The 23177-nt window shown below is 35.7% G+C and overlaps 4 protein-coding genes and 1 non-coding gene across 9 annotated transcripts; 4 read left to right on the forward strand and 1 right to left on the reverse strand.

The window, feature by feature from the left end:
- Positions 1-657: 657 nt before the first annotated feature.
- On the forward strand, positions 658-4125 carry LOC8269024. Of its 2 annotated transcripts, none has more exons than XM_048374890.1 (5): positions 658-1354; positions 1678-1776; positions 2558-2602; positions 3358-3450; positions 3572-4125. In XM_048374890.1, exons 1-5 carry the CDS (start codon positions 968-970, stop codon positions 3902-3904), a joined length of 957 nt encoding a protein of 318 aa, XP_048230847.1. In that variant the 5' UTR covers positions 658-967; the 3' UTR covers positions 3905-4125. The 2 variants fall into 2 exon arrangements, with proteins under 2 accessions (XP_048230847.1, XP_015582124.2); XM_015726638.3 differs by having other exon boundaries at positions 661-1354; positions 3313-3450; positions 3572-3998.
- Positions 4126-4938: 813 nt separating this feature from the next.
- On the forward strand, positions 4939-10031 carry LOC8269025 (DNA repair endonuclease UVH1). Of its 4 annotated transcripts, XM_048373618.1 has the most exons (10): positions 4957-5980; positions 6070-6293; positions 6386-6474; positions 6685-6849; positions 7350-7722; positions 8062-8165; positions 8484-8594; positions 8682-8942; positions 9033-9256; positions 9623-10031. In XM_048373618.1, exons 1-10 carry the CDS (start codon positions 5124-5126, stop codon positions 9831-9833), a joined length of 2619 nt encoding a protein of 872 aa, XP_048229575.1. In that variant the 5' UTR covers positions 4957-5123; the 3' UTR covers positions 9834-10031. The 4 variants fall into 4 exon arrangements, with proteins under 4 accessions (XP_025015229.1, XP_015582134.1, XP_015582133.1 ...); XM_015726648.3 differs by having other exon boundaries at positions 4953-5980; positions 6389-6474; positions 7350-8165; XM_015726647.3 differs by having other exon boundaries at positions 4955-5980; positions 7350-8165.
- Positions 10032-10360: 329 nt separating this feature from the next.
- On the forward strand, positions 10361-14151 carry LOC8269026 (phospho-2-dehydro-3-deoxyheptonate aldolase 2, chloroplastic). Its single transcript, XM_002531179.4, has 5 exons — positions 10361-11123; positions 11971-12248; positions 12642-12918; positions 13365-13610; positions 13721-14151. The coding sequence occupies exons 1-5, from the start codon at positions 10650-10652 to the stop codon at positions 14000-14002; spliced, it is 1557 nt and encodes a 518-aa protein (XP_002531225.1). The 5' UTR covers positions 10361-10649; the 3' UTR covers positions 14003-14151.
- Positions 14152-14655: 504 nt separating this feature from the next.
- Positions 14656-14727, forward strand: TRNAW-CCA. Its single transcript has one exon. It is a non-coding gene; the product is annotated as a tRNA-Trp (tRNA).
- A 198-nt stretch (positions 14728-14925) lies between these two features.
- Positions 14926-15797, reverse strand: LOC8269034 (putative germin-like protein 9-2). Its single transcript, XM_002531180.3, has one exon. It carries the CDS (start codon positions 15758-15760, stop codon positions 15119-15121), a length of 642 nt encoding a protein of 213 aa, XP_002531226.1. The 5' UTR covers positions 15761-15797; the 3' UTR covers positions 14926-15118.
- Between the last annotated feature and the right edge of the window lie 7380 nt (positions 15798-23177).

Consider the following 23177-nt stretch of genomic DNA (forward strand, 5'->3'; position numbering starts at 1 on the left):
ATAAATAACTAAATCATATTTCTATGTTATTTATATGAATTAGTTAGAGATTATAAAGTTTAATTGTAAATTCTTTTATGTGTAGTAATATGAAAACATGGAATCTTGATGAAAATAAATTTATTTTATTAAAAATTTGTTTAAAATTTTAAATTAAATTTATAATTATTTATTAATTTTATTTATAAAATATTATAAATTTTTATTTTATTTTAGAAAATTATTTATTTTTCTATTATAAGTGTTTATTTATTTTTGGTTGTAAAAATTAAAAAGAATTTAAATTTAATATTTAAAAGACTGAACTCATTTAAAAATATAATAAAATTAATTTATAATTTAATATAATTATTAAATAAAATATATCTTTTTATAATACTCTAAAAATTAAAATATATCTTTTAGTATATTTTTTTTCACATATCAATAAGATTTAAAAATAATATTCATTTTATAGTAAATAATTTTAGTTGTCTATTATAAATTATATTTAATAATCATTATCTATGCTTCTTTAATTTAAAAAGAAAAGTTAAAAGAGAATAAAAATGCACAACCAAAAAACAGGAAATTGAAAAGAAATCAACATTTTAAAATACATCTTTATATATACTTATGACGTTTTACCGTGCTTTCTGATACCCAACTACGATATCGTTTTAGGTGGCAATCGTCCCTGTCATTGTCAACTTCACAAAAGGAAACAAATATAACCAAAATTGTCTTCCTCAGATTCCATAGTTGTTGTTCATTGACTGACCCTCTCTCTCCCTTTTTAATTTAATTTATTGCCACCATGTTTTCTATTCCTCAGATTCCTCTTTGCCTTGTCAGTCAAAGCCAAACCAAACCCAGAAACTATAGACGGGGGGAAGGCCTAAACCAAACCCCGGTAAGACTCTCAATTTCAAATTTCAATCCATAATTCAACAACATCAAAATCGCCATCTGGGTTTCACTCCCCGTAATGGGTCGCAGGCAAAACGACCAAGAATCCTCCCGTTTCACCTTTCTTACTCTCCTCTTAGTGGGTTTTATCTCATGTGCTTTAGTCTATACTGTCCTGTCTTTGATCTTAAATCCCAACATAACTTTTATAAATTCAGATTCTAAGTATTTGGCAATGGAAGGGAAGAGTTTTAAAAGTAAGGATGATGGTGAATGTTGTAGAGGGATTAATAATTTGGAGCTATGGGGGCCTGCAGTGAAATGGGGATCAGAGTTTAAGTTTAATTCTTCGAAGGAGTGTTGTCAGGCATGCAGGGATATGTGTAATGGTAATGATGGGCCTTGTTTGTGTGATACTTGGGTGTTTTGTGGGAATAAACAGACTTGCGGATCAAAATTTGGTGAGGTGAGATTGAAGCGGGTGAAAGTTTTTTGCTTTATTGACTTTTTTTTGAAAGACTTTTGATTGATTTTCATGTTTAGGATTTGTCTTTTTCGGTTCAAAAGGTGATCCGATTTGTGATTCGAGAAGAATAAGAATTACCTTTTGTTTTGTTTTGTTTTAGATTTGTAATTATGCACTTGTTGAGATTTGAGAAGAATAAGTAATTACTCAAATATCAAGGTGGTATTTTGCCACTTGATGCATATCAATGGAAATATAATTTATAGTTTCAGTTACTGAATTGTACATTCTGATTTTGTGTTGCTTGCTTCATTTCTCTACAGTGTTGGCTGAAAAAACAGAAGGATTCATTAACACCTGATAGGCAAGAAGCAGGTGACAAAGTTAGTTGGACTTCAGGACTGATCTTTGGAAAAGGAGAGGTATATATGGCAGTCAATTTCTTTCTCTTTATAAAATATGTGGTTAAAAACACTAAAAATTGCAGTTGCACCTTGTTCAATGTACACATTCATCTCTCTTACTTTTTGCGAGTACAAAGCTTACAAGTTAAAAAGAAATGAAAAGCACGAAGGGAAGGATCATTTTGTTAAGTTAAAAAGAAATGAAAAGCACGAAGGGAAGGATCATTTTGTCTTTTTACATTAGGATTTCTTTGCAACTACTTACGGACTAATTTCTACCCATACTCCCTTGATACTGATTCTCATTGTCTGTGGATAATTCCTTGCACGCAATCATATGAAAGATGAGAGATACTGTGTTCTCTGGTATTTATTATTACTGAGATTTTGTGCTCCTAAATGTAATAATTGGATCTCTTGTAGTTAGAGGTCTATGTTTGCCCTGTGGTTAATGTCTTCAGGATCTTACGAATTACTAGCTAGGTGTTTGAGCCCTAGGACCTGATGGGAAAAGTTCAGATGCAGATTTCTCTCCACATGGAACACCATTTTTAAATTATATAATTCTGGTCTTATCACAATCTTTTGTATTTATTTTCTGTGTAATCTGAACTTGGAATGCATTTTGCTGCTTGCATTCTCAGTATTAAATATTTCTGCGTCTGTTATTTCACCTCCTACAAATTTTTATATTGATTTTTTTTTCTTTCTTTTGAAAATAAAAATCTCTCCACTATTATTGCTAAATTAAATATACAATATGCAATATTTAACTTTTGTTTATGTTTGCTTTTTTCAGGGCATTGTTGGCTTGGAAACAGAATATGGCACTCTTCACATAAAAGTAAGTTTTCATGCTTTTCATCTGTGTGTCAAATATCTTTGACAAGAATATTTTATGTGCTCCTCTCGAGTTTAATCAGCAAGATTCTGTCTTTCCTTTTCTTTTTTTGAACTGCAAGATGCTGTCTTTGTAATGATTGATTATGTTAGAGTGCATTTGGAGGCAGCTTTAAAATTTAACTTCTGATGGCATAATAGTCAGAGCATTCAGGCCTTGGAGCATGCTCAGATGAGCATTTGCAAAAGTAGCATGCTATGCTTTGGTTCTATACGTCTTTAATCATATAATCTGAGCACAATCATAAATGACATGTAGGCTGGATATTTTTTCATGCCAATAGGAATTTCTGTACCATTTCATTCCTCATTTGATTTTACAAAAGAATGTTGTTTTAAACTTTTTATGGGTTGAGAAGAGCTAATTTATATTTTGATACATTCTGTGACATATTATATATACTTGTGCTGGGCTATTTTAACAATTTGATATGCTTATCACTATATACGGTAATTGTTAAATCCTTTACACTGAGAGTTTTACTTAGACATATAACTGATTACAGTTTAGTATTGCCATTCCTTCCACTGTTTTAGAACTGTTTGTTTTTCTTAATTTTTGAAATGATTCTGCCCAAATTTGTAGGTTAGATATGTTTAGTTGCATTAATGTGTATCACTTGCTAACAATTTATGTCCCTGGATAAAATGAAGCTCTTCCCTGACTGTGCTCCACATTCTGTATATTACATTCTTGAGTTGTTATCATTGCGCCATTGTGCTGGTTGCCAATTTTTCCGTGCTGAGAGCCGCGGCCAATTTTGGGATTCTGAGGGAAACCACATAAAAGATGTAAGCGTTCATCAAGTTTCAATTTAGCATTCATTTCTAAGTACAGATCTGGACATGAGCGTTCACAAGTCAGATGTGTGTTTTACAACTAGGAGTTTTTTCTTGTTTGTGAAAATTTCAGGCTCCTTTCGGCCCTCCTTTTGCATTGATTCAAGGAACACTGGAAGCTCAAGGGACGACGTTCAGCAAAATCCCAAGAGAAGTATGCCCAACAGTAAGAAGGGGCTCAGTAGCATGGGTTGGTTCTGGCCCAGAATTCTTGATTAGCCTAGCCGATCACCAGGAATGGAAAAAAGCATACACAGTCTTCGGTTCTGTTCTTCCTGAAGACATGCAAATTGTAGAAAGAATTGTCCAACTCCCCACCAAATCAGATGTTTGGAACAGTATTAACGTGTCTGTTTTGGAGAAGCCTGTTCCCTTGATGTTCCGAAGAATCAAGTCAATTCATTGATTGAGAACTTTTATACTGTAAGAGTCAACACGATTTGTGAAGTACTTTACACAACTGTGGCATTCATATTTAAAAGATTTGCTTTGTTTTTTTCTTTTCTTTTTTCTGTTGGGTTTTGTTTTGAGCTTTTCTCCTCCAATTTCTCAACTGTACATAGTGAACTCAATTTTAGTTGGTTTTCTTTTTCTTCCCTACAATAAAAGACTAGTCCATCCCTATAAGACGACTATGCACTAAAGCTAGGGAAAGTAGTTGTTTGAAGTGGCATTCATCTCTTTCATTAACTTATTTCTTTAATTGTTATTGCATTTGTCTTTCTAATTTTTTTCTACTTTAATATTTGTTGCATAATATTATGGACAATGAAACGATACTCAAACTTCTGAATTCTCATAAGTTCACTTTCACTTTCTTAGAATATTTTCAATTTTGTTTATTTTAAGGAACATTATTTGTATTAAATATAAATAATAAATAATTTTAATTAAGTCTAATAAATTTTTAATTCTTTTCTTTTCATTTAATTCCTTTTTGCTTTCATAAGTATGAACAGTTTTATTTTTATAACTTTGGTCAATAAAAAATAAAATAAAAAGACTAAATAATAAAATACATAGAAATTTGTAATATATTTACTAAAATTAAAATAAAAAATAGAAATTTATCTTGAAATATATAAAGTGTAAAACCAACTACTATTTTATATTTATAAAATATAAATAATTAATTTAAATTTAAATTATATAAAATAACTCCTTAAAATCAATTTTTAATTTATATAAAGAGTAGACAATAGATGCTTTTTTTATTCAGTCCACCTAAGATTTTGAGACATAAATTAGCTTATACCTTGTCCAAATATATTCATGGTCATACTTTGTTGTAAGTTTATAACTTGCAACTGCCGAATGAATAAAAACAATCCGCTAACATCATGGCCATACATGGATTCTTTGGTTCTTGTTTTTTTCTTTTCTTTGAACAATATTCAAATGGAAGCTTAATCCAGTCAAAATGAAAAATTAAGGATCTAATTGCACTGAACGGTTTCAATTAACTATTACAGAAAGACTAGGGACTAATTTGGCCCTTTGGCCAATTTAAAAAAGAAAACATTTTAACTCCAGTTCCTCGGATTCAATTGGTACTGTACCATCATCTCTTCTTCTTCCCGCCACACTTACAACCACACTCACGAGTTAACGGCCGCCGTAAAAGAATGGTCCAATTCCACGAGCATATAATCACAGACCTTCTAGAAGATCCCAGCGGCGGACTCGTAATACTATCATCCGGTCTTTGCCTTCCAAAACTGATATCCTCTCTTCTCCTTCTCCACCACTCTTCTCAAGGCACTCTTTTAATTCTCTCCTCTTCTTCTTCGCCTTATCTCAAAACCCTAATTCTTCACCACCACAACAACCACCACAATATCACCGAAATAACCGCCGATCTTCCCGCTCACCACCGCCTCTCGCTCTACACCTCTGGCGAAATCTGTTTCATCACTCCGCGAATCCTAATCGTTGACCTTCTCACAAACAAAATACCTGTCTCCGCTCTATCCGGTATAATTATTCTCAATGCTCACTCTTTATCAGAAACTTCAACAGAAGCTTTTATTGTACGGATTTTAAAAACCCTAAGTCAGTCAATTTATGTACGTGCCTTCACCGATAAGCCACATGCTATGGTGATGGGGTTTTCCAAGACGGAGCGTATAATGAAGGCACTATATATAAAGAAATTACACCTTTGGCCTAGGTTTCAGGTTTATGTGTCGGAGGAGCTCGAGAGGGCTCCGCCGGAGGTTGTGGATGTCAGAGTAGGTATGAGTAAGTATATGATTGGAATACAAAAGGCAATAATTGAAGTAATGGATGCGTGTTTGAAAGAAATGAGGAAAACTAATAAAGTTGATGTTGAGGATTTAAGTATTGAGAATGGTCTGTTTAAGTCTTTTGATGAGATTGTAAGGAGACAGTTGGATCCCATTTGGCATATTTTAGGGAAAAAGACTAAGCAATTGGTTTCTGATTTGAAGACTTTGCGAAAGTTGCTTGATTATCTTGTTAGGTAATCTCTGTTTTTTCTTTTTCAATTTGTTTTTATGTATAAGCTATATTTTGTTTATTAAAAAGATTTGGATGTGCTATTTTGGTTAGGTACGATGCAGTGAGTTTTTTGAAATATTTGGATACACTTAGAGTGTCAGAGAGTTTTCGATCTGTTTGGATATTTGCAGAGTCCAGCTTTAAGATTTTTGACTATGCCAAGAAGCGTGTCTATCGTTTGGCGAGGTCAAGTGATGCAAAAGTAGATGGGACAAGTAAGAGCACTACGGGTAAAAAGAGAAAACTGAAAAGGGACCGTGATAATGATGACGTAGGTAAGAGCATGGTTTTCTTTTGTTATTAATACTATTTGATAATCTCTTCCCTGGCCTTGCTTTTAACTTTCTATGTTTTCGTGCTTATTTAGTAGCTGAAGGTACATCATCCACTAATTTAAATGGTGTTGTTGTTTTGGAGGAGGTTCTGGAGGCAGCTCCCAAGTGGAAGGTGTTACGTGTGAGTGAGTGAGTTCCATTTTCTATGTTATTTTATTTATATCCACTTGTCACCTTATACTTGTAAGCGACTGATTTGTGAAAAACCTCACTTTTTTCAGTTGTGATTTTGCTTTCTGGTTAATTTAGCATCTATTTTGTTCTTGCTGGAATGATTGTAATGACAAATTAAGTCTATACTCTTAGTTTATATGCGTTTATTTTATTACAGGACATTCTTCAAGAGATAGAGGAAGAAATACATAAGCAGGCTTTATTGAGAGAAGACAATCTGGCTGAAAGTGAAGAAATTGATGATGGCATTGTTCTAGTGGCATGCAAAGACGAACGCTCATGCATGCAGCTTGAAGATTTCATCATGAATGGAGCGCAGAAGGTTTTCTATGCTCTTTTTCCTTTTTTCCTTTCCACTTTTTTCCAAATTTTATCTTATATTTGGAACATTACACTCATCATTCTCTGTGGGTCACGCATCATTGTTTTATCAAGGCTAGAGCAAAGGGTGACCCTATTCAGTTCATTGGCATCCTTGGCCTAGTCTATTCCTTCTCATGTCATTGCATATTGATTAGTTTATATTTTGGTAGTGAATTCTATTAATTTGGAATCTCGCAGAAACATGGGTAGTTTTCATTTATGGTCTAAATGCTAGGTTGCAAAATGGAGGGCATCTCTTGCTTATCACTGGCAAAGTTTTGCTTCAATACTGGTTCCCTAGTATGTCAGCTAAACTAGCTAGCGTCTCGAAAGATATTGGCATTTTCCTGCTTTGATTTTGTGATTCTCACTAGAAATAGTTGAGCTACATTATTATATCGACAGGATAAACATTATGAGTAATTAGTAACCTAATTTATGGCATATTTTCTTACGAAGGTCTTGCGAGAAGAATGGGAGAAGTACTTGTTGAGCAAAGTTGAATTGCATAGCATGCCAACGCCTCAGAAAAAGAAACCTAAACCAAAAGAATCAAAGGGATTTGGCATTCTTGATGGAGTTGTTCCTGTAATAGCTGCACAAAATGCTGAAGCGAGCAGCATAAACAAGCAGGAAAATGATGCTCTGTTGGCAGCAGTATCAGAAATAAGAAATCAACATAGAAAGGATTACATTGTTGAAGATGAGCCACAGCCTCTTGTTGATGGCGGAAAAAGTTGTAAAACATGGGGAAAAGGGCGAAATAAAAGAGGACGAGCAAATCCTCAAAATTCTGGAGAAGATAATGTCAACAGTGAACTGAAAATAAGTGGTAAGTCTGAAGTGTCTAGTACAGAGTATAAAGCCCAACCAAATGAGAACAATCAGCCTATTAGAGAAGTTCATAAAATAGGCTACTCTAGAGCTTCATCTATAGAGCAAGGGGTTCTTCGGAGGCATACTCAACAGCTAGATCCTTTGCAGAGCAATGCTAAGCAAATACCATCGGTGCACTTTTATGCCCAAGAAAGTGACCAACCCATACTTGACATTTTAAAACCTTCTGTTATTATTGTCTACCATCCAGACATGACCTTTGTTCGAGAAATTGAAGTCTATAAAGCTGAAAATCCCTCAAAAAGGTTGAGAGTTTATTTTCTTTTCTATGAAGATTCTACTGAGGTCCAAAAGTTTGAGGCAGGCATTCGCAGGGAGAATGGAGCATTTGAATCCTTGATCCGGCAGAAATCCATGATGATGATTCCAGTTGATCAGGTATTGTCTTCTTAAGTTCCACCTTGTCCTCATTGAGGAAAATTGTCCAGAGATTAATTTGCTTTTTATATTTTTCATTTCCCCTCCAGCCAATTTCATATTATTTTATGAGTTTTTAATTTAATGTATTTAATGTAAAAGCAATACCTGCAATTCATATGTAAACATAAAAACTTATTATGTTTCATTAAACTTTTGTTTAATATTAAATATTAAAGAACTTGCAGTCAGTATTCATGTTCCTTACTTTTAACTTCTATGTTAACTTTAGTTACTGATATCTATTTCATCTGTGGACTTTACTTGAAATTGAACCAGAATATGAATTGCCTAGGATTGAATTCCTCAGTGGATTCACAACCTTCTAGTTCCCTAAATGCTATAACCAGAAAGGCTGGTGGAAGAAAGGAAGTTGAAAAAGAAATGCAGGTTTGTGTAGCATGTCGAGCCTTTCCTATGTTTATTATACCTCTCTTATAACTACAAAATATTCTAGAGGAATTTTGCTGTTTTCAGGTCATAGTGGACATGAGGGAATTTATGAGCAGCCTGCCAAATGTTCTCCACCAAAAAGGGATGCGTATCATACCTGTGACCTTGGAAGTTGGAGATTATATTCTCTCTCCATTAATATGTGTGGAGAGAAAGAGTATTCAAGATCTTTTTATGAGCTTCACATCAGGCCGTCTTTACCACCAAGTGGAAACAATGACCCGCTATTATAGAATACCTGTTCTTCTGATCGAGTTTTCACAAGACAAAAGCTTTTCGTTTCAGGTAACTTACAACTGTATCAAAGAGAACCCCCCTCTAAGATTGGCTTAATGGTTTGTTTTAGCTCGATTACTTATGCATATGGATTTGCAGTCAGCGAGTGATATTAGTGATGATGTCACACCAAATAGTATAATATCCAAGCTGTCATTGCTTGCTCTCCACTTTCCCCGCTTGCGTATCATCTGGTCTCGCAGTTTGCATGCTACTGCTGACATATTTGCAGCATTGAAGGCTAATCAGGATGAACCTGATGAGGCCAGAGCAATGAGAGTTGGTGTCCCATCAGAAGAGGGTATTATTGAAAATGATGTGAGGTAAGAGGCATACTACTATTTTCCTTCCAAATTTTTATGCTCAAAGCTTGCATTATGAATTTGTAATGCTTTGTGGGAAGATGGAGTAGAATTAGGAATCTTTAGCTGGGTTGTATGAGGTGTTCCGGGAAAGGAGGTAGAATTTTGCAATGCTTAGTTGCATGTGTCTGTTTGAGCACAAGGACATACTACTAAAGGCTGCTAGTTAATGTTGCAAGCTTAATTTCTTCATTCTCACTTGGTAAACATGGAATACGCTAGGCCTTTGGATATAAAGTCTTTTATTGACTTCTTAAGCTTGGAAAACTTTGAAAGTTATCACTATTATGCGTGTCAATTTTGATTCAATCCCTATTTTGATTCCAGAGCTGAGAACTATAATACATCAGCTGTGGAGTTTCTGAGACGACTCCCAGGAGTGACAGATTCAAACTACAGGGCTATAATGGATGGGTGTAAAAGCTTAGCTGAACTCGCCCTTCTTCCTATGGAGAGGCTAACTGAACTAATGGGTGGTCAGAAAGCCGCACGAACTCTCAGAGATTTCCTTGATGCAAAGTATCCAGCCTTGTTATAATCCGGAAAATGTTCCCCATTTTCCCATTGACGTCCAATCAGAGAAATTCTTCAGGGAGAGAAATTAATCTTCTTGTCTTCATGTTGTATTGTTGATTATTTCATTGTAATTTTCCATTTGAGCAAGGATTTATTCGTTTGTAGATTTGTAAATTATTATTCTCATTAATTTAAGGGGCTCTCTATCATGGTAATAGCATATTGGAAAGTTTGTTCGTAACAACTTCTTTAAAAATTAATTCGAATGTAGACTCCGCTGCTGTTGAGGACTTAGTTTAGTAGATTTGTCGGAATTAACATAATTAGAGAAGAAGATATCATTAAACACCTTTTCTGATTAGAATAACTTAATTCATTGAAATGAAATTGGGAAGTTTACCGACAATTTGACTAGCATTAAAACTTTGGAAATAAAATTAAAGCTGTAACTACCAATATCAATATCAGTGAATAGCAACTTCCTTTCTTTGTCTCTTGAAACAGCCAACAGCGCTACCACTGTGCACTGCTACAAGCAAACCGCTTTAGACAAATAGAACGACGTCTCTTGACGGTGGTGCAAGTACAACCGGCAACAAAAATCTAACCCAACTTCCTTTTTCTTGTCATTTATTTAAAACAACCCGACTCCAAAACGGCATCGTTACCAAAACATCCATCAACCGAACGACGTCGCTAAATTACGGCACAAAGGCAACACATACGAAAAGGGCAAAAAGAAAAAAAAATCTAAGCAAGATACGATTTCTTTGTCAATCTTAACTGAACAAACGTCATTCGTCACTCACTCTCGGTCGGTCAATCCTCATCCAAGAAAATGTCCCTCTCCAATCTCACCACCCCAAAGCCGCCGTTCTCCACCGCTGCCGCCGCCGCCACCAAACCACAAATCTTTTCTTTCCACGTTGGTACAATCAAAAGACCAAAACCGACCTTCATAGCATCAGTTTCTACATCATCAACATCAAACAACATAGCATCTCCAGACTGGTCATTAGATAGCTGGAAATCAAAACCAGCAAAACAATTACCAGAGTATCCAGACCAACAAGAACTCGAAACAGTACTACAAAGCCTCAATAACTTCCCGCCAATTGTGTTCGCTGGGGAAGCAAGGAAGCTTGAAGAAAGATTGGCAAGTGCTGCTGTTGGAAATGCTTTTTTACTTCAAGGTGGCGATTGTGCTGAGAGCTTTAAAGAGTTTAATGCTAATAATATTAGAGATACTTTCAGGGTTTTGCTCCAAATGGGCGTTGTTCTCACTTTTGGTGCCCAAATGCCCATCATCAAGGTCCCAACTTTCCTTTTGTTTTTTAAAAAAAAAAAATCTATAATGTTATATAAATACTATATATTCAAAACCCATATCTCTATATTATCTAATTTAATTATGGCTAGTTTTATGCAATCAAACACTCTTGTGATCCATTTGGAATTGTTTTTGTGTGTTTTATTCATGGCGGATGCTCGATAAAATTGTAACTTCTTACAGTTCATGCAACTTTTACTTGGAAGACGTGAGTATCAATATCAGTTGAAACTTTGCTCGTCTAAAATATGAAAGCATGCATATTTTTCCAGGGTATATCGCTTCAACCAATTCAACATCCAATGTTGAAACTTTTCAAATATTTACAAATTCTTACGTTGTGTATTGATGATCTTTGCAAAAGTATACTAAGTAATTGAGATTCATTTTGGATTTTAGATTTTCTATCTCTCCAGGTGTATTTGGACTTTCAGTTGTCTCTTTCAGCACATTAATTACATCATGTTTTCCCTTTTTATATTAGCGGCTCTGGATTAGTGATTAGGTTTCTTGCTAATATGAAAAATTTCTGCTTCTCCTTTTTTCTTTTGTTTTTTCCATAAATCACTAATTTAACTTTTGTTTCTTCTTTCTATTATTCTATGTCTAGTTGTGAATCCTTATGCTAATAGTGTATGCTTATAAGTATTTGGTTTTAACATGTATATGATCCTCAATAAAACTTGCTTCACTTAGTTGATATGGAATATTCTCAGTGATCACATGTTTTTTAATTGTAGCATTCATCATTATGTTCCAAATATCTTTGGTTGTACATAAAGAGATCGAGTGTATGAAAGTTTGTTCACTTTGATTAATCACATGGCAGGTAGGAAGGATGGCTGGCCAATTTGCAAAACCTAGGTCGGATCCATTTGAAATAAAGGATGGCGTAAAGCTCCCAAGTTATCGTGGAGACAATATTAATGCTGATGCATTTGATGAGAAATCAAGAAGGCCTGATCCTCAAAGGTTGATAAGAGCGTACCTGCAATCTGTTGGCACCTTGAATCTCCTTAGGGCTTTTGCCACTGGTGGATATGCTGCCATGCAAAGAGTTTCACAGTGGAATCTTGACTTCGTACTGCATAGTGAGCAAGGAGACAGGTTCATCCTGGACTTCTTTTTCTCTTTGTTGCTTAGAGTTTTCTTCTTGTCTTTTTTGCTTGGGCTTCCTTAAACCATTGACTTGCGAATTGTGTGCCTTGCATAGTCTACAATTAGAATGACATTGCTGCATTTTAGGCTAATTTTTTGAGCCATTAAATATATATCTGTCTATCAAAATTAAGGATCTACAACTGGTTAGGCTCTAATGGCCCAAAAGTTCTCTGCTATATAATTTGTAGATTGGTTGTTATTTTTACGGGCATCATGTTTCATTAGTCAAAAAAAATCTGTTTGAATGAATTGCTTACATATATTGGTATTTGGATTTACAGCACCTGATACTTATCGTAATGACTTTTTATGTAATGAATATCCTTTGCTCAATGCCAGATACATGGAACTTGCTCGGAGAGTAGATGAGGCTCTGGGGTTCATGGCTGCTGCTGGCCTTACTGTTGATCATCCTGTAATGAACACAACAGAGTTTTGGACATCTCATGAGTGTCTTCACTTGCCATATGAGCAGGCCTTAACCAGAGAGGACTCAACAACTGGCCTCTATTATGATTGTTCTGCTCACATGCTTTGGGTTGGAGAGAGGACTCGGCAGTTGGATGGTGCACATGTTGAATTTCTCCGAGGTGTTTCCAATCCACTTGGCATCAAGGTAACTGACAATAACAACCTCTAGAATCTAAGAGTCTTAAACCCTACATAATATAATGAAGACAAAGCTTCTTACCATGATGAGAAGTCAGTTACTCTGAATTTCACTACTATGAAGGCGGAGAAAGATTTGGATGTGAGCTACTAAGATGTGTAACGGTTTTAATAGTACTTCAACCCATGAGGGATTTACATAGGCCTTAAGAGTAAATGAGGACACTTGTCCTGATGTGTCCTTTAGTTCAGAGTCTTGATGCTCATACCTGATTACTCTGAAGCATTTTGGTGCACAAGTGTTATATTTTACTGCAAGTTGAGGGATTTGTAAATTATTGGATAATAATCATTCAAGCAGGCTGGTTTTAAGCGGTTTGATCTCGAATGTTACTAGAAACATCTTACTGCCGACTCTTCTTTTGCTGTTTTACATTTTTGGTTTGTTGACAGGTGAGTGATAAGATGGATCCAAAGGAGCTTGTGAAGTTGTGTGAAATCCTTAACCCTCACAACAGACCTGGTAGGCTGACGATTATTGCCAGAATGGGGGCAGACAACCTCCGGATAAAACTTCCACATCTCATTAGAGCTGTCAGGCAGGCTGGGCTTATAGTTACTTGGGTCAGTGACCCCATGCATGGTAATACAATTAAGGCTCCATGTGGGCTCAAGACACGACCATTTGATTCAATCAGGGTAAGGACGCCCTTGTAACACCCTTCCGCTTGAGTCTGGATTTCTAGTTTATCACCACTGGGTGTCTCACCCAGGATAGTACTGATAGGACGTGACTTCCCTTTATGCAGGCTGAGCTGAGGGCGTTCTTTGATGTTCATGATCAAGAAGGCAGTTATCCCGGAGGAGTCCATCTGGAGATGACAGGACAGAATGTGACAGAGTGTGTTGGGGGATCAAAGACCGTGACTTTTGATGACTTAAATTCCCGGTACCACACACATTGTGACCCTAGGCTGAATGCATCACAGTCGCTAGAGCTGGCATTTGCCATAGCTGAGAGGTTGAGGAGGAAAAGGTTAAGGTCTGGTGGTAGCATCCTTAGTGGGCACAAAATTAGTGGATCTATGTAATAAGATGCTGAAAGTTTTGGCTGTGCTGTTTTTAAGTCATTACAGAACTTGGTTTCGTCCGTTCTTTATGCATTTGTAAATTGAAGTAGACTCCTCCCTGGTAAACAATTTTTTGTTTAAAAGAGGCCTCTTCTTGGCCTTTTTGACTATATTTCTCTGGCTTATGCACTTGCGGATGTGTATGTATCTAATCTAAGTTAGCTTTGTGTATGAACTTTACGAACAAGGTTAAAAACTTTTACGGAAAGATCATAAATTGGATTCCTGCAACCGCTCATATGGTGTGTGTGTGTGTGTGTGTGTGTATATATATATATATATATATATATATATGTATGTATTAAACTCTTTAATGTTATATTTTAAACCATACTACTTTAATTTTAGTATTTTGATTAAATTTTTTTATTCAAAAATTTACTGATTGTTTAAAATTAAAAATCTAAACGGAGTTACTAGATTTGATTAGTTTTTTCTTTTCTCTGGTTATTGGTTCGTGTTTATTATCTTAGTTAAAGACACTAACCGACATCAAGAAAATGTAATCAGGGTTCAGCCGTTGCAAATTTGCCATAAATATTTCTCTGGTTTGGCAAAACGGGCGAGGGTTTCTTCGTTTTTAATTAATATATTTATGCGATACTAACACCAAGGGATCCGTGGCGCAATGGTAGCGCGTCTGACTCCAGATCAGAAGGTTGCGTGTTCGATTCACGTCGGGTTCAAAACCCCGATCCCTATACGGATCAATCTTTTTTTTCTTTTTTTCCTGAATCTTATTTCGATGCTGACCAGTTAAAAATTTAGCTCAAGAAATTAGATTGTAAATTTTGTTTTGGCTCTTAATTTAAGTCAATTAAATTCCTAAAGTTTCAATTTTGCCTCCTGAATTTGAAGTCAAGGGCAATTGTCTGAACAAAAGATGGAGCAAATCTAAATTTTCACAGACTATGTTGTTTTTTATTTGAAATATACATACTTATTTTAGATATATACTTTTACTTATACATCAAGTGAATAGATGAACATGATTTATTGATATCAATCATCCAACGTTCCACACTCAAGTTACAGATAATTCTTTTTATTCATGCGTTAAGGTGTAATCTTCCCATATTAACTCAGTGTGATGTTATTTGCTGCAATAAGCTTGGAAATGGTCTCCACATCAGTCTTGAAAGCCTCAGCAAGAATTTCAGCACTTATACCACTCCCAAAAACAGAGCTTGGCAGTGAAACAGTACCAGCATTTGCACTGCCAAACATCCCAAGAGCATAAGCAGGAGAGTCACTTCTTGTGTTTATCTGATAATGAACTAGCCCTTTTGGGAAAATAAACATGTCAGGAACCTGAAGGGTTTGTGTGTACAGCTTGTTTGTCGAGTCAATAATTCCAACTTCAAGCACACCTTGTATTACTATCAGGAGCTCTGATGCTCTTGGATGAACATGAGGTGGGTTAATTCCTGAAGGAGGATATATAAGTGCAGCAACAGATACTCCCTGGCCTTCTAGTGCAGGAAATTCTACCATTGATGCTTTTGTTACTAAGGCTGCAGTTCTTCCTGTTATATTGACATTTACCAATTGTCTGAAACCAGTGTATGTAAAGAATTGGCTAGTTATGTTGCTGGGGTCAATACCTATTGGTATTAAGAAATCTTTCAGGATATCTGGGTCTCTTGCATTAGCCAAAAAGGAGTAATTGGCTAATGCCAAAATCGTGGCAAAGGCTATCAAGCTGCAAAATTTTCCCATTAGTGGATTTCAGGATTATTGATTAATAAATCAAATGAACCTGAACTTTCAAGCAGTGTTTCTCGCTATATATAGATGTTGTGCAACAAAGTAGAGAAAGTTCAAAGAATTTTCAGTTGCTTGTCATTTCTTATCGATTGCTAATTAATTAATCTGAAGGCCTATAAGATTGCAATGGTGGAAGTGGCCAAGGGATCGATGTTCCATAGGTAATTGATGGGAACTTATTTGGATTACTTCTGTTGTGTATGCCAGCAAGCAGCATGACCTCAAAGTACTCCAGGACAAGCAATCCTATTACTGTTCTTTCTACTTGTCTTTTTCTTTATCAAATAAGCAATACAGCCTGACCAAAAATGTAGTCCTCTTCTGTTGCAGGAATTGGCAGTGCTAACAAAAGTTCCTTGAAGGTATATCTAGTCAAGGTACTGACATACTGAGCATTCTCAAGAAAATACAAGATTTTGGATTTGCGCCAGGGAATTATACATAGAGTGATAAAAATGCCATCTAAGGGCTCATTCTAACGTCTAGGGAGCATCTTTTGTTAACAAGAAATTCTCACACTTACAATGGCATTTCAAATCGACAAGAAGATTCTTAAGAATTCATCATTTGCTACGGTGCTTTGATTATTATCCATACGTTACATTTCTATTTTTAGGAATATGGTGCTATCTCCCATATAATTAGAATATGCCAAGGCTAGCTAAGGCTAAAAATAATAAGTAAACATCTTCATGGAACTTACCTAGAAAAGATGGTAAACAATAGAATCAGATAGTTAACTAATACTAATGAAACAAGAAAGCGAACTTCCCATTGTTATAGCAAGTGAAATATAAAAATCCTGAGAAAAGAGAAGAAGAAGCAATGTCCCTTTGGTTACTTATTGATGCATTTGACTGAATATAACAAAAGAATTCAAGAGCTAAAGACTCACTAGCTAATGTGTTTACATTAAAACGTCCGGTGTCTGCTCATCAATAACTTAGAATTTATCATCCGTTTACTGAAGGATTCCTAAATGATGCTTCATGTTGTATACTTCTCTTTGATTTTATCTTAGAATGTCATTAGTCCGACCTCAAATGATACCAAAAATGTTCTTCTTCTTGGTTGGAGCTCTCAAGTTTTTGTCATGTCACCAGTTAATGAACATTGCCTACAATGTGGATGCATAATTTCTAGGCTTTTCCACACAGATTTTTAGATTTTTGGGTTGGTTTAATAAGTCTATGAGGTCATATATTAGGGGGCTGGATAATTTGGTCTTTAATTAAGTCATTGTTAATTATTAATTGAAGACTGAGGGCCTGTTTGGTTCAGCTGATTAATACAGCTCGTAGCTGGTGGTGAATAGCTGGTAACTTATGGTTAATTATTAAATCGTTTGGTATAATTTTATTAGCGATTGTTGTTAGTATATTAAATGACCATTAAATATATAATTTATCGTTAAATATATTTTATTATATTTAATGATATAAATTAATAAAAATAACTTATAATAATTAAAAATATTATAGTTAATTTTTTTAATTTAATATATTTATTATTAAAAATATTTATAAAAGTTATTTTAAAAGTAAAAATTTAAATTTAAATTCTACTCTAATTTCAAATACCATAAATTCAAATATTATAATTATTTTTAACTATTAAAAATAATTTTAACATAATAATTATTTATTTTAAAATATAAAAATTTTATTATATGAGATCAATTTAAATTAAATTATTATTAATAAATTTTAATAAAGATAATAGTGTACAAATAAATAAATAAATCAAATCATCTATCAGCTAATAAAAAAAAACTCTAAAATAGAGCTGATACAATTAGCAGCTGATTGAAACTAAATTAGCTGTTAGCTTTTTATTTTTTAAATTTTTACTAAACACTTAATATAGTTGTTTAGTGAGAAACAATTATTAGCTGCATTAAATTTCTGAACCAAATACTCTTTAAATATTATGAGAGACTCCACATTATTTATCTTGTATTTCTCAATTCATCCTACGACGAAGCCTTGAATTTTATTGAAACAGTTAGCTGTATCAAAGAAATCAGTTCTTGTTGAAGATCAAAGGAAGCAAGACTTACCCAGTTCCTGCACTAGTTCCCAAAGGAAGAAAGGTCGCTTCATCCATTCCTAATAGAGAAGTTAACATTGACATAGATCATAGGAGCTCTCTAGGTAGCTTGAAGGTTGTTACCAGCTTAACCATGTATATATTAAAGCAAACTTACACTGTAAAACTTAGAATACTCATTTGTAAAGGTTCATCATTGATCATAAAAATATAAACACAATTTCTTCATGGTATCAGAGCAGGTTTAACCTCTCATCATCTACCCCAACCACAAAAATTCAAAATGTCTCACAATGATATTTCAAAGCTAACCAACATTGTGCTCAAAGGCAACCAGAACTACTTTGAGTGGTCTAGGTTAGTATACATCAGTTTGAGCGGCAGGAAAAAGTTGGGATTCATCATAGGAATCAAAAGCAGACTAACTCCTATCAATCCAGTACAACCAACTAAAGAAGAAACAAAGGTTATTGAGGAATGGCAGACAACCGACTACATGGTCATGTCCCTCCACACAAATACAATGGAACTACAGATTTCACAACTATGCATGTTACTCGAATCCTCACAAGAAATTTGGAGAAAAATGAAAAGCTTATACGAACACGAGCAAAACTTTGCTCATATTTTTAATCTGAAACAAGAGCTTTCTCAAATCAAACAGGGGACAAAATCAAGCACAAGCTATACTACATAAGTTTTAACCAGGTGGGAGGAGTTGTAAAACTACCTCCTACTCACCACAGATCCAGAAGAGATCAGAAAGAAAGCCGAACAAGATTTAGTTTATACCTACCTGGGGGGTATGGATTCCAGTTATGAGGCGCTGCGCTTGAAAATCTTACTGTCCAACTCCCTTTCGAAGATTGACGACGTCATAGCCATCTTCTAACAGGAAGAAACCAGACGCGTCACGATGAATAACTCTAGCCTAGACAATCTAGAAAATCGGGCATTTCTCTCACGCCACCCCGACTCCATCGGCGAGGCGCGCTGTCGACGGTGCGACCCGCGGCGGGGCCACACCCATGATAGATGTTGGCACTTCCACCCCCAGCTGCGACCGCTCCATGGTCGGGGGGAGAAAGGAACTCACACAACTTTCAGGGGAGGCAGAGGAAGAAGAGAGAGGGGAGAAAGGCGGTTTGGAGGCAGCTGCCTCAAAAATTAGGGGAATAAAGAGGACGGCTCGAGAGGCGGGGGCGGAAAACCTAGTAGGGATGGAAGTGAAGGAAACAGGTTCCTGGGCAACATATGCCACAAGGTCGAGTCGGGTCAGCAGCGTGGGTCGGGTTCACTTAAAAGATCCGAGTCCACAGACTTTACTCAGCCCGAGCCCAGCATCTTAGCCCAGTCTGGTCCAGACAGTTGGCTGAGGCCCAAACCTAGTAACCCAACCCGATCCGGCCCAGAAAGCTGGACCAATGCAGTCAGGCAGGCCGGTGAGAATTTGCAAATTTTCCAACTTATTTCTCAACTCCAATCTCTTGTAAATCAACAATAGTATCATGGGTCAGGTTCAATTTCTAACTTCGAAAATTATTTTAATTTATTTAATTCTAAAGATTGGATTATTGATTCCGGTGTTACCGACCACATTACATGGGACGTAACAAAATTACAACACTTTGTTCCCATTGACTCCCAACATGTGATCGTTGCAAATGGTGGCCAAGCCAAAATTTCTGGTTGTGGCACCTCCACCATCTTCCGCAAAAATATTCCTAATATATTATTGTTACCTGAATTTAAATCAAATTTATTATCTGTTGGAAAAATTATTCGTCATTTAAATTATAATGCAATTTTCTCACCAACTTCAGTAACGTTTCAGGATCGCATCACCAGGAAGATGATTGGTGAGGGATATTTTAAAAATGGTCTTTACTACCTTAAAGACTCAACTAACCATTGTCTTGCATCGACGAGCCCGGTCGATCAAGGAATGTTGATGCATCGGCGGTTTGGGCATCCTTCTGATCTTGTCCTTAACAAACTTTTGTCTTACAAATTAAACTCTGGTTGCTGCGATATTTGAAAATCTTCCAAACATACGCGATTACCTTTTCCTTTATCTACTAGCATATCTGAAAAATTGAGTTAATTCATTCTGATGTTTGGGGACCTGCCCCCGTCACTTCTTATAATCATTTTCGTTATTTTGTCACGTTTATCGATGATTATTCCCAAACCACTTGGCTTTATTTATTAAAAGAGAAAAATGAAGTATTCACTTGCTTTCAAAATTTTTACAATTTCATTCAAAATCAATACACTGCCAACATAAAAATTTTCCGTTCTGACAATGGAACTGAATACATTAACAAAAAAATTTCAGCCTTTTTTACACAACATGGAATTTTACACCAGACCACATGTATTAGCACCCCTGAACAAAATGGGGTTTCCGAACAAAAAAACAGGCATCTTCTTGAAGTAACCCGGACCTTACTTTTTCAACATAATGTCCCAAATATTTTTTGGTCGGATGCCCTCTTAACCGCCACGTATCTCATCAACCGCCTTCCTAGTACTACATTAAATCATCTCAGCCCTTTAGAAATTTTGAAAGGACATAAAATTCAGCTTGGCCATCTCCGAGTTTTTGGTTATCTCAGTTTTGTCCATGTCAAACGCAGACATAAATTTGACAAAAGCTCGGTTAAAATTGTGTTTTTAGGGTACTCCTCTGAAAAGAAGGATTATAAATGCTATGACCCTACTACTCACACAACTTACACCTCTCGCAATGTCTCCTTTGCCGAAAATGACCCTTACTTTCCCCGTGATCCAATCAGTACCACTGGCCCTCACACATTATTATTTCCACATGATATTTTTTTGTTTGATAGTCAAACGCAGGATGCTCATCCCGAGGGGGAGTTCACTCCAGGCTCTCCGGCAATTCCTTCAGGGGGAGAAATTGGAGAAGAATCACATAAAGAAATTACCTTACGAAGATCTACTCGACCCACCAGGCCCTCTGTCAGATTAAGGGACTATGTGTCCCACGAGGTATCGTATCCTATCCAACACTTCATTTCTTATAAATTAATATCAAGCCAGTATAAAGCTTATTTTGGGAATCTTACCCATCACATCGAACCCACCTCCTTCTATGAAGCTAACACCAATCCCAAATGGTGCAAAGCTATGGAGGAAGAGCTTCAAGCTCTTGAAAAAAATGACACTTGGGATCTTATCCCCTTGCCTCAAAATAAAAAAACTCGTCGGGTATAAATGGATATATAAAATAAAATATAAGCATGATGAAACTATTGAGAGATATAAAGCTAGGTTAGTAGCAAAAGGGTTCACTCAAACTATAGGGTAGACTACCAGAAAACTTTTGCCCCTATAGCAAAAATGAGCACTGTTCGAATTTTATTATCTATTGCTACTAACTCAGGCTGGAGTCTATTCCAAATGGATGTTAATAATGCATTCGTCCAAGGATCCTTAAAAGAAGAAGTCTATATGGCACTTCCTCCTGGTCATAAATCCACATCAGATCATTCCCTGGTATGTAAGTTGAAAAAGGCAATCTACGGATTGAAACAATCTCCGAGAGCATGGTATGCCAAGCTAAGCCTTTTTCTCTTAAAAATCAATTTCAATAAATGTGCCTCTGATTCCTTTATGTTTGTAAAACACACGCACACATGCACCATCATTATCTTGGTTTATGTGGATGATATTATTATAACTGGGAGCAATAACAAGGAAATTGAGGAAGTAAAACAGAAACTAAAAGAGGAATTTGACATAAGAGACCTTGGTCAATTGTCTTACTTCCTTGGGATAGAAATAGCCAAATCACATAAAGGCTTATTCTTGTCTCAAAGAAAGTACGTCCTTGACTTACTAAAAGAAACAGGAAAGATTGGAGCCAAACCTATAAATACTCTAATGGAAACCAAAACAAAACTCAACTTAGAAAATAGTGATCCTTTAGACAACATTGGACACTATCAACGTCTAGTAGGAAAATTAATTTATTTAACCATTACTAGACCTGATATAGCCTACGCAATTAGTATGGTTAGTCAGTTTATGCACGCTCCCCGTACCTCTCACTTAGATGTTGTTGATCGGATTCTTAGATATCTCAAAGGTGTTCCAGGTCAAGGTATTTAGATGAAAAATAATAATGATAACACTATAGTTGGTTTCTCTGATACAGATTGGGCAGGAAGCTATGACAGAAAGTCAACCTCAGGGTTTTGCACCTTCGTAGGGGGAAACCTAGTAACCTGGAAAAGCAAAAATAACCTGTAATCGCAAGATCTAGCGCAAAAGCAGAATATCGAGCCATGGCATCAACAGCTAGTGAGCTCATTTGGATCAAGCAAGTGCTAGCTGACATGAAAATAGAATGCAAAGGTCCTATGAAGATGTATTACTATGTAGCCAGACACATCGCATCAAATCCAGTTTTTCACGAAAGAACCAAACATATAGAAGTTGACTGTCATTTCGTAAGAGAAAAGTTCAATCCGGAGAAATTGAAACCCCCTTTATCAGAAGCCATGAACAGTTAGCAGACATATTCACAAAGGCGCTCGACAGAGCAAATCATCTAAACCTTCTTAGCAAGATGGGGTCTATCAACTTATTCGAACCCATCTTGAGGGGGAGTGTTGAAGATCAAAGGAAAAAAGACTTACTCAGTTCCTGCACTAGTGACCAAAGGTCAAAGGATCAAAGGACCAAAGGTCATGGCCTCAGGTCTGTACAGCTTTCTGCTGTACAGATAAGTCATCATAGGCCTGCAGAAAGGAAAAAAGGTCGCTTCAACTATTCCTAATAGAGAAGTTAACGTTGACATAGACCATAGAAGCTCTCTAGGTAGCTTGAAGGCCGTTACCAGCTCAACCATATATATATTAAAGCAAATTTACACTGTAAAACTTAGAATACTTATTTGTAAAGGTTAATTATTGATCATAAAAATATAAACACAATTTCTTCAGTTCTCATAATATGTTATTTTACCAAATTTTTTCTTGGTGAGTCCACATTCAAATTATATGGTCAAACCTAAAATAAATTTAATATTTTCTTGAGGCTATACATCCGAAATATGTTATAGTAATTATGTCCCTTTTGCGTGCCCATGCAATTTGATTTGGCTGCTGTTAGCAAAACATATCAAGGTCTGAATTCCTGACGTCTTGCTTTCCTGGATAGACACTTGACTTTCGATTGCTTAATTTTTAGTGCTGGCGGAAATCCTGGAATCACAAGGGGGATTTTCATTCGTCTTCCATGAATTTCTTGGCTCAAAATTCACAAATGTTGTTAGTAAAGTTACCTGTTC

The sequence above is a fragment of the Ricinus communis genome, chromosome 5 (genome assembly GCF_019578655.1).
Source record: "Ricinus communis isolate WT05 ecotype wild-type chromosome 5, ASM1957865v1, whole genome shotgun sequence".
Taxonomy (NCBI): Eukaryota; Viridiplantae; Streptophyta; class Magnoliopsida; order Malpighiales; family Euphorbiaceae; genus Ricinus; species Ricinus communis.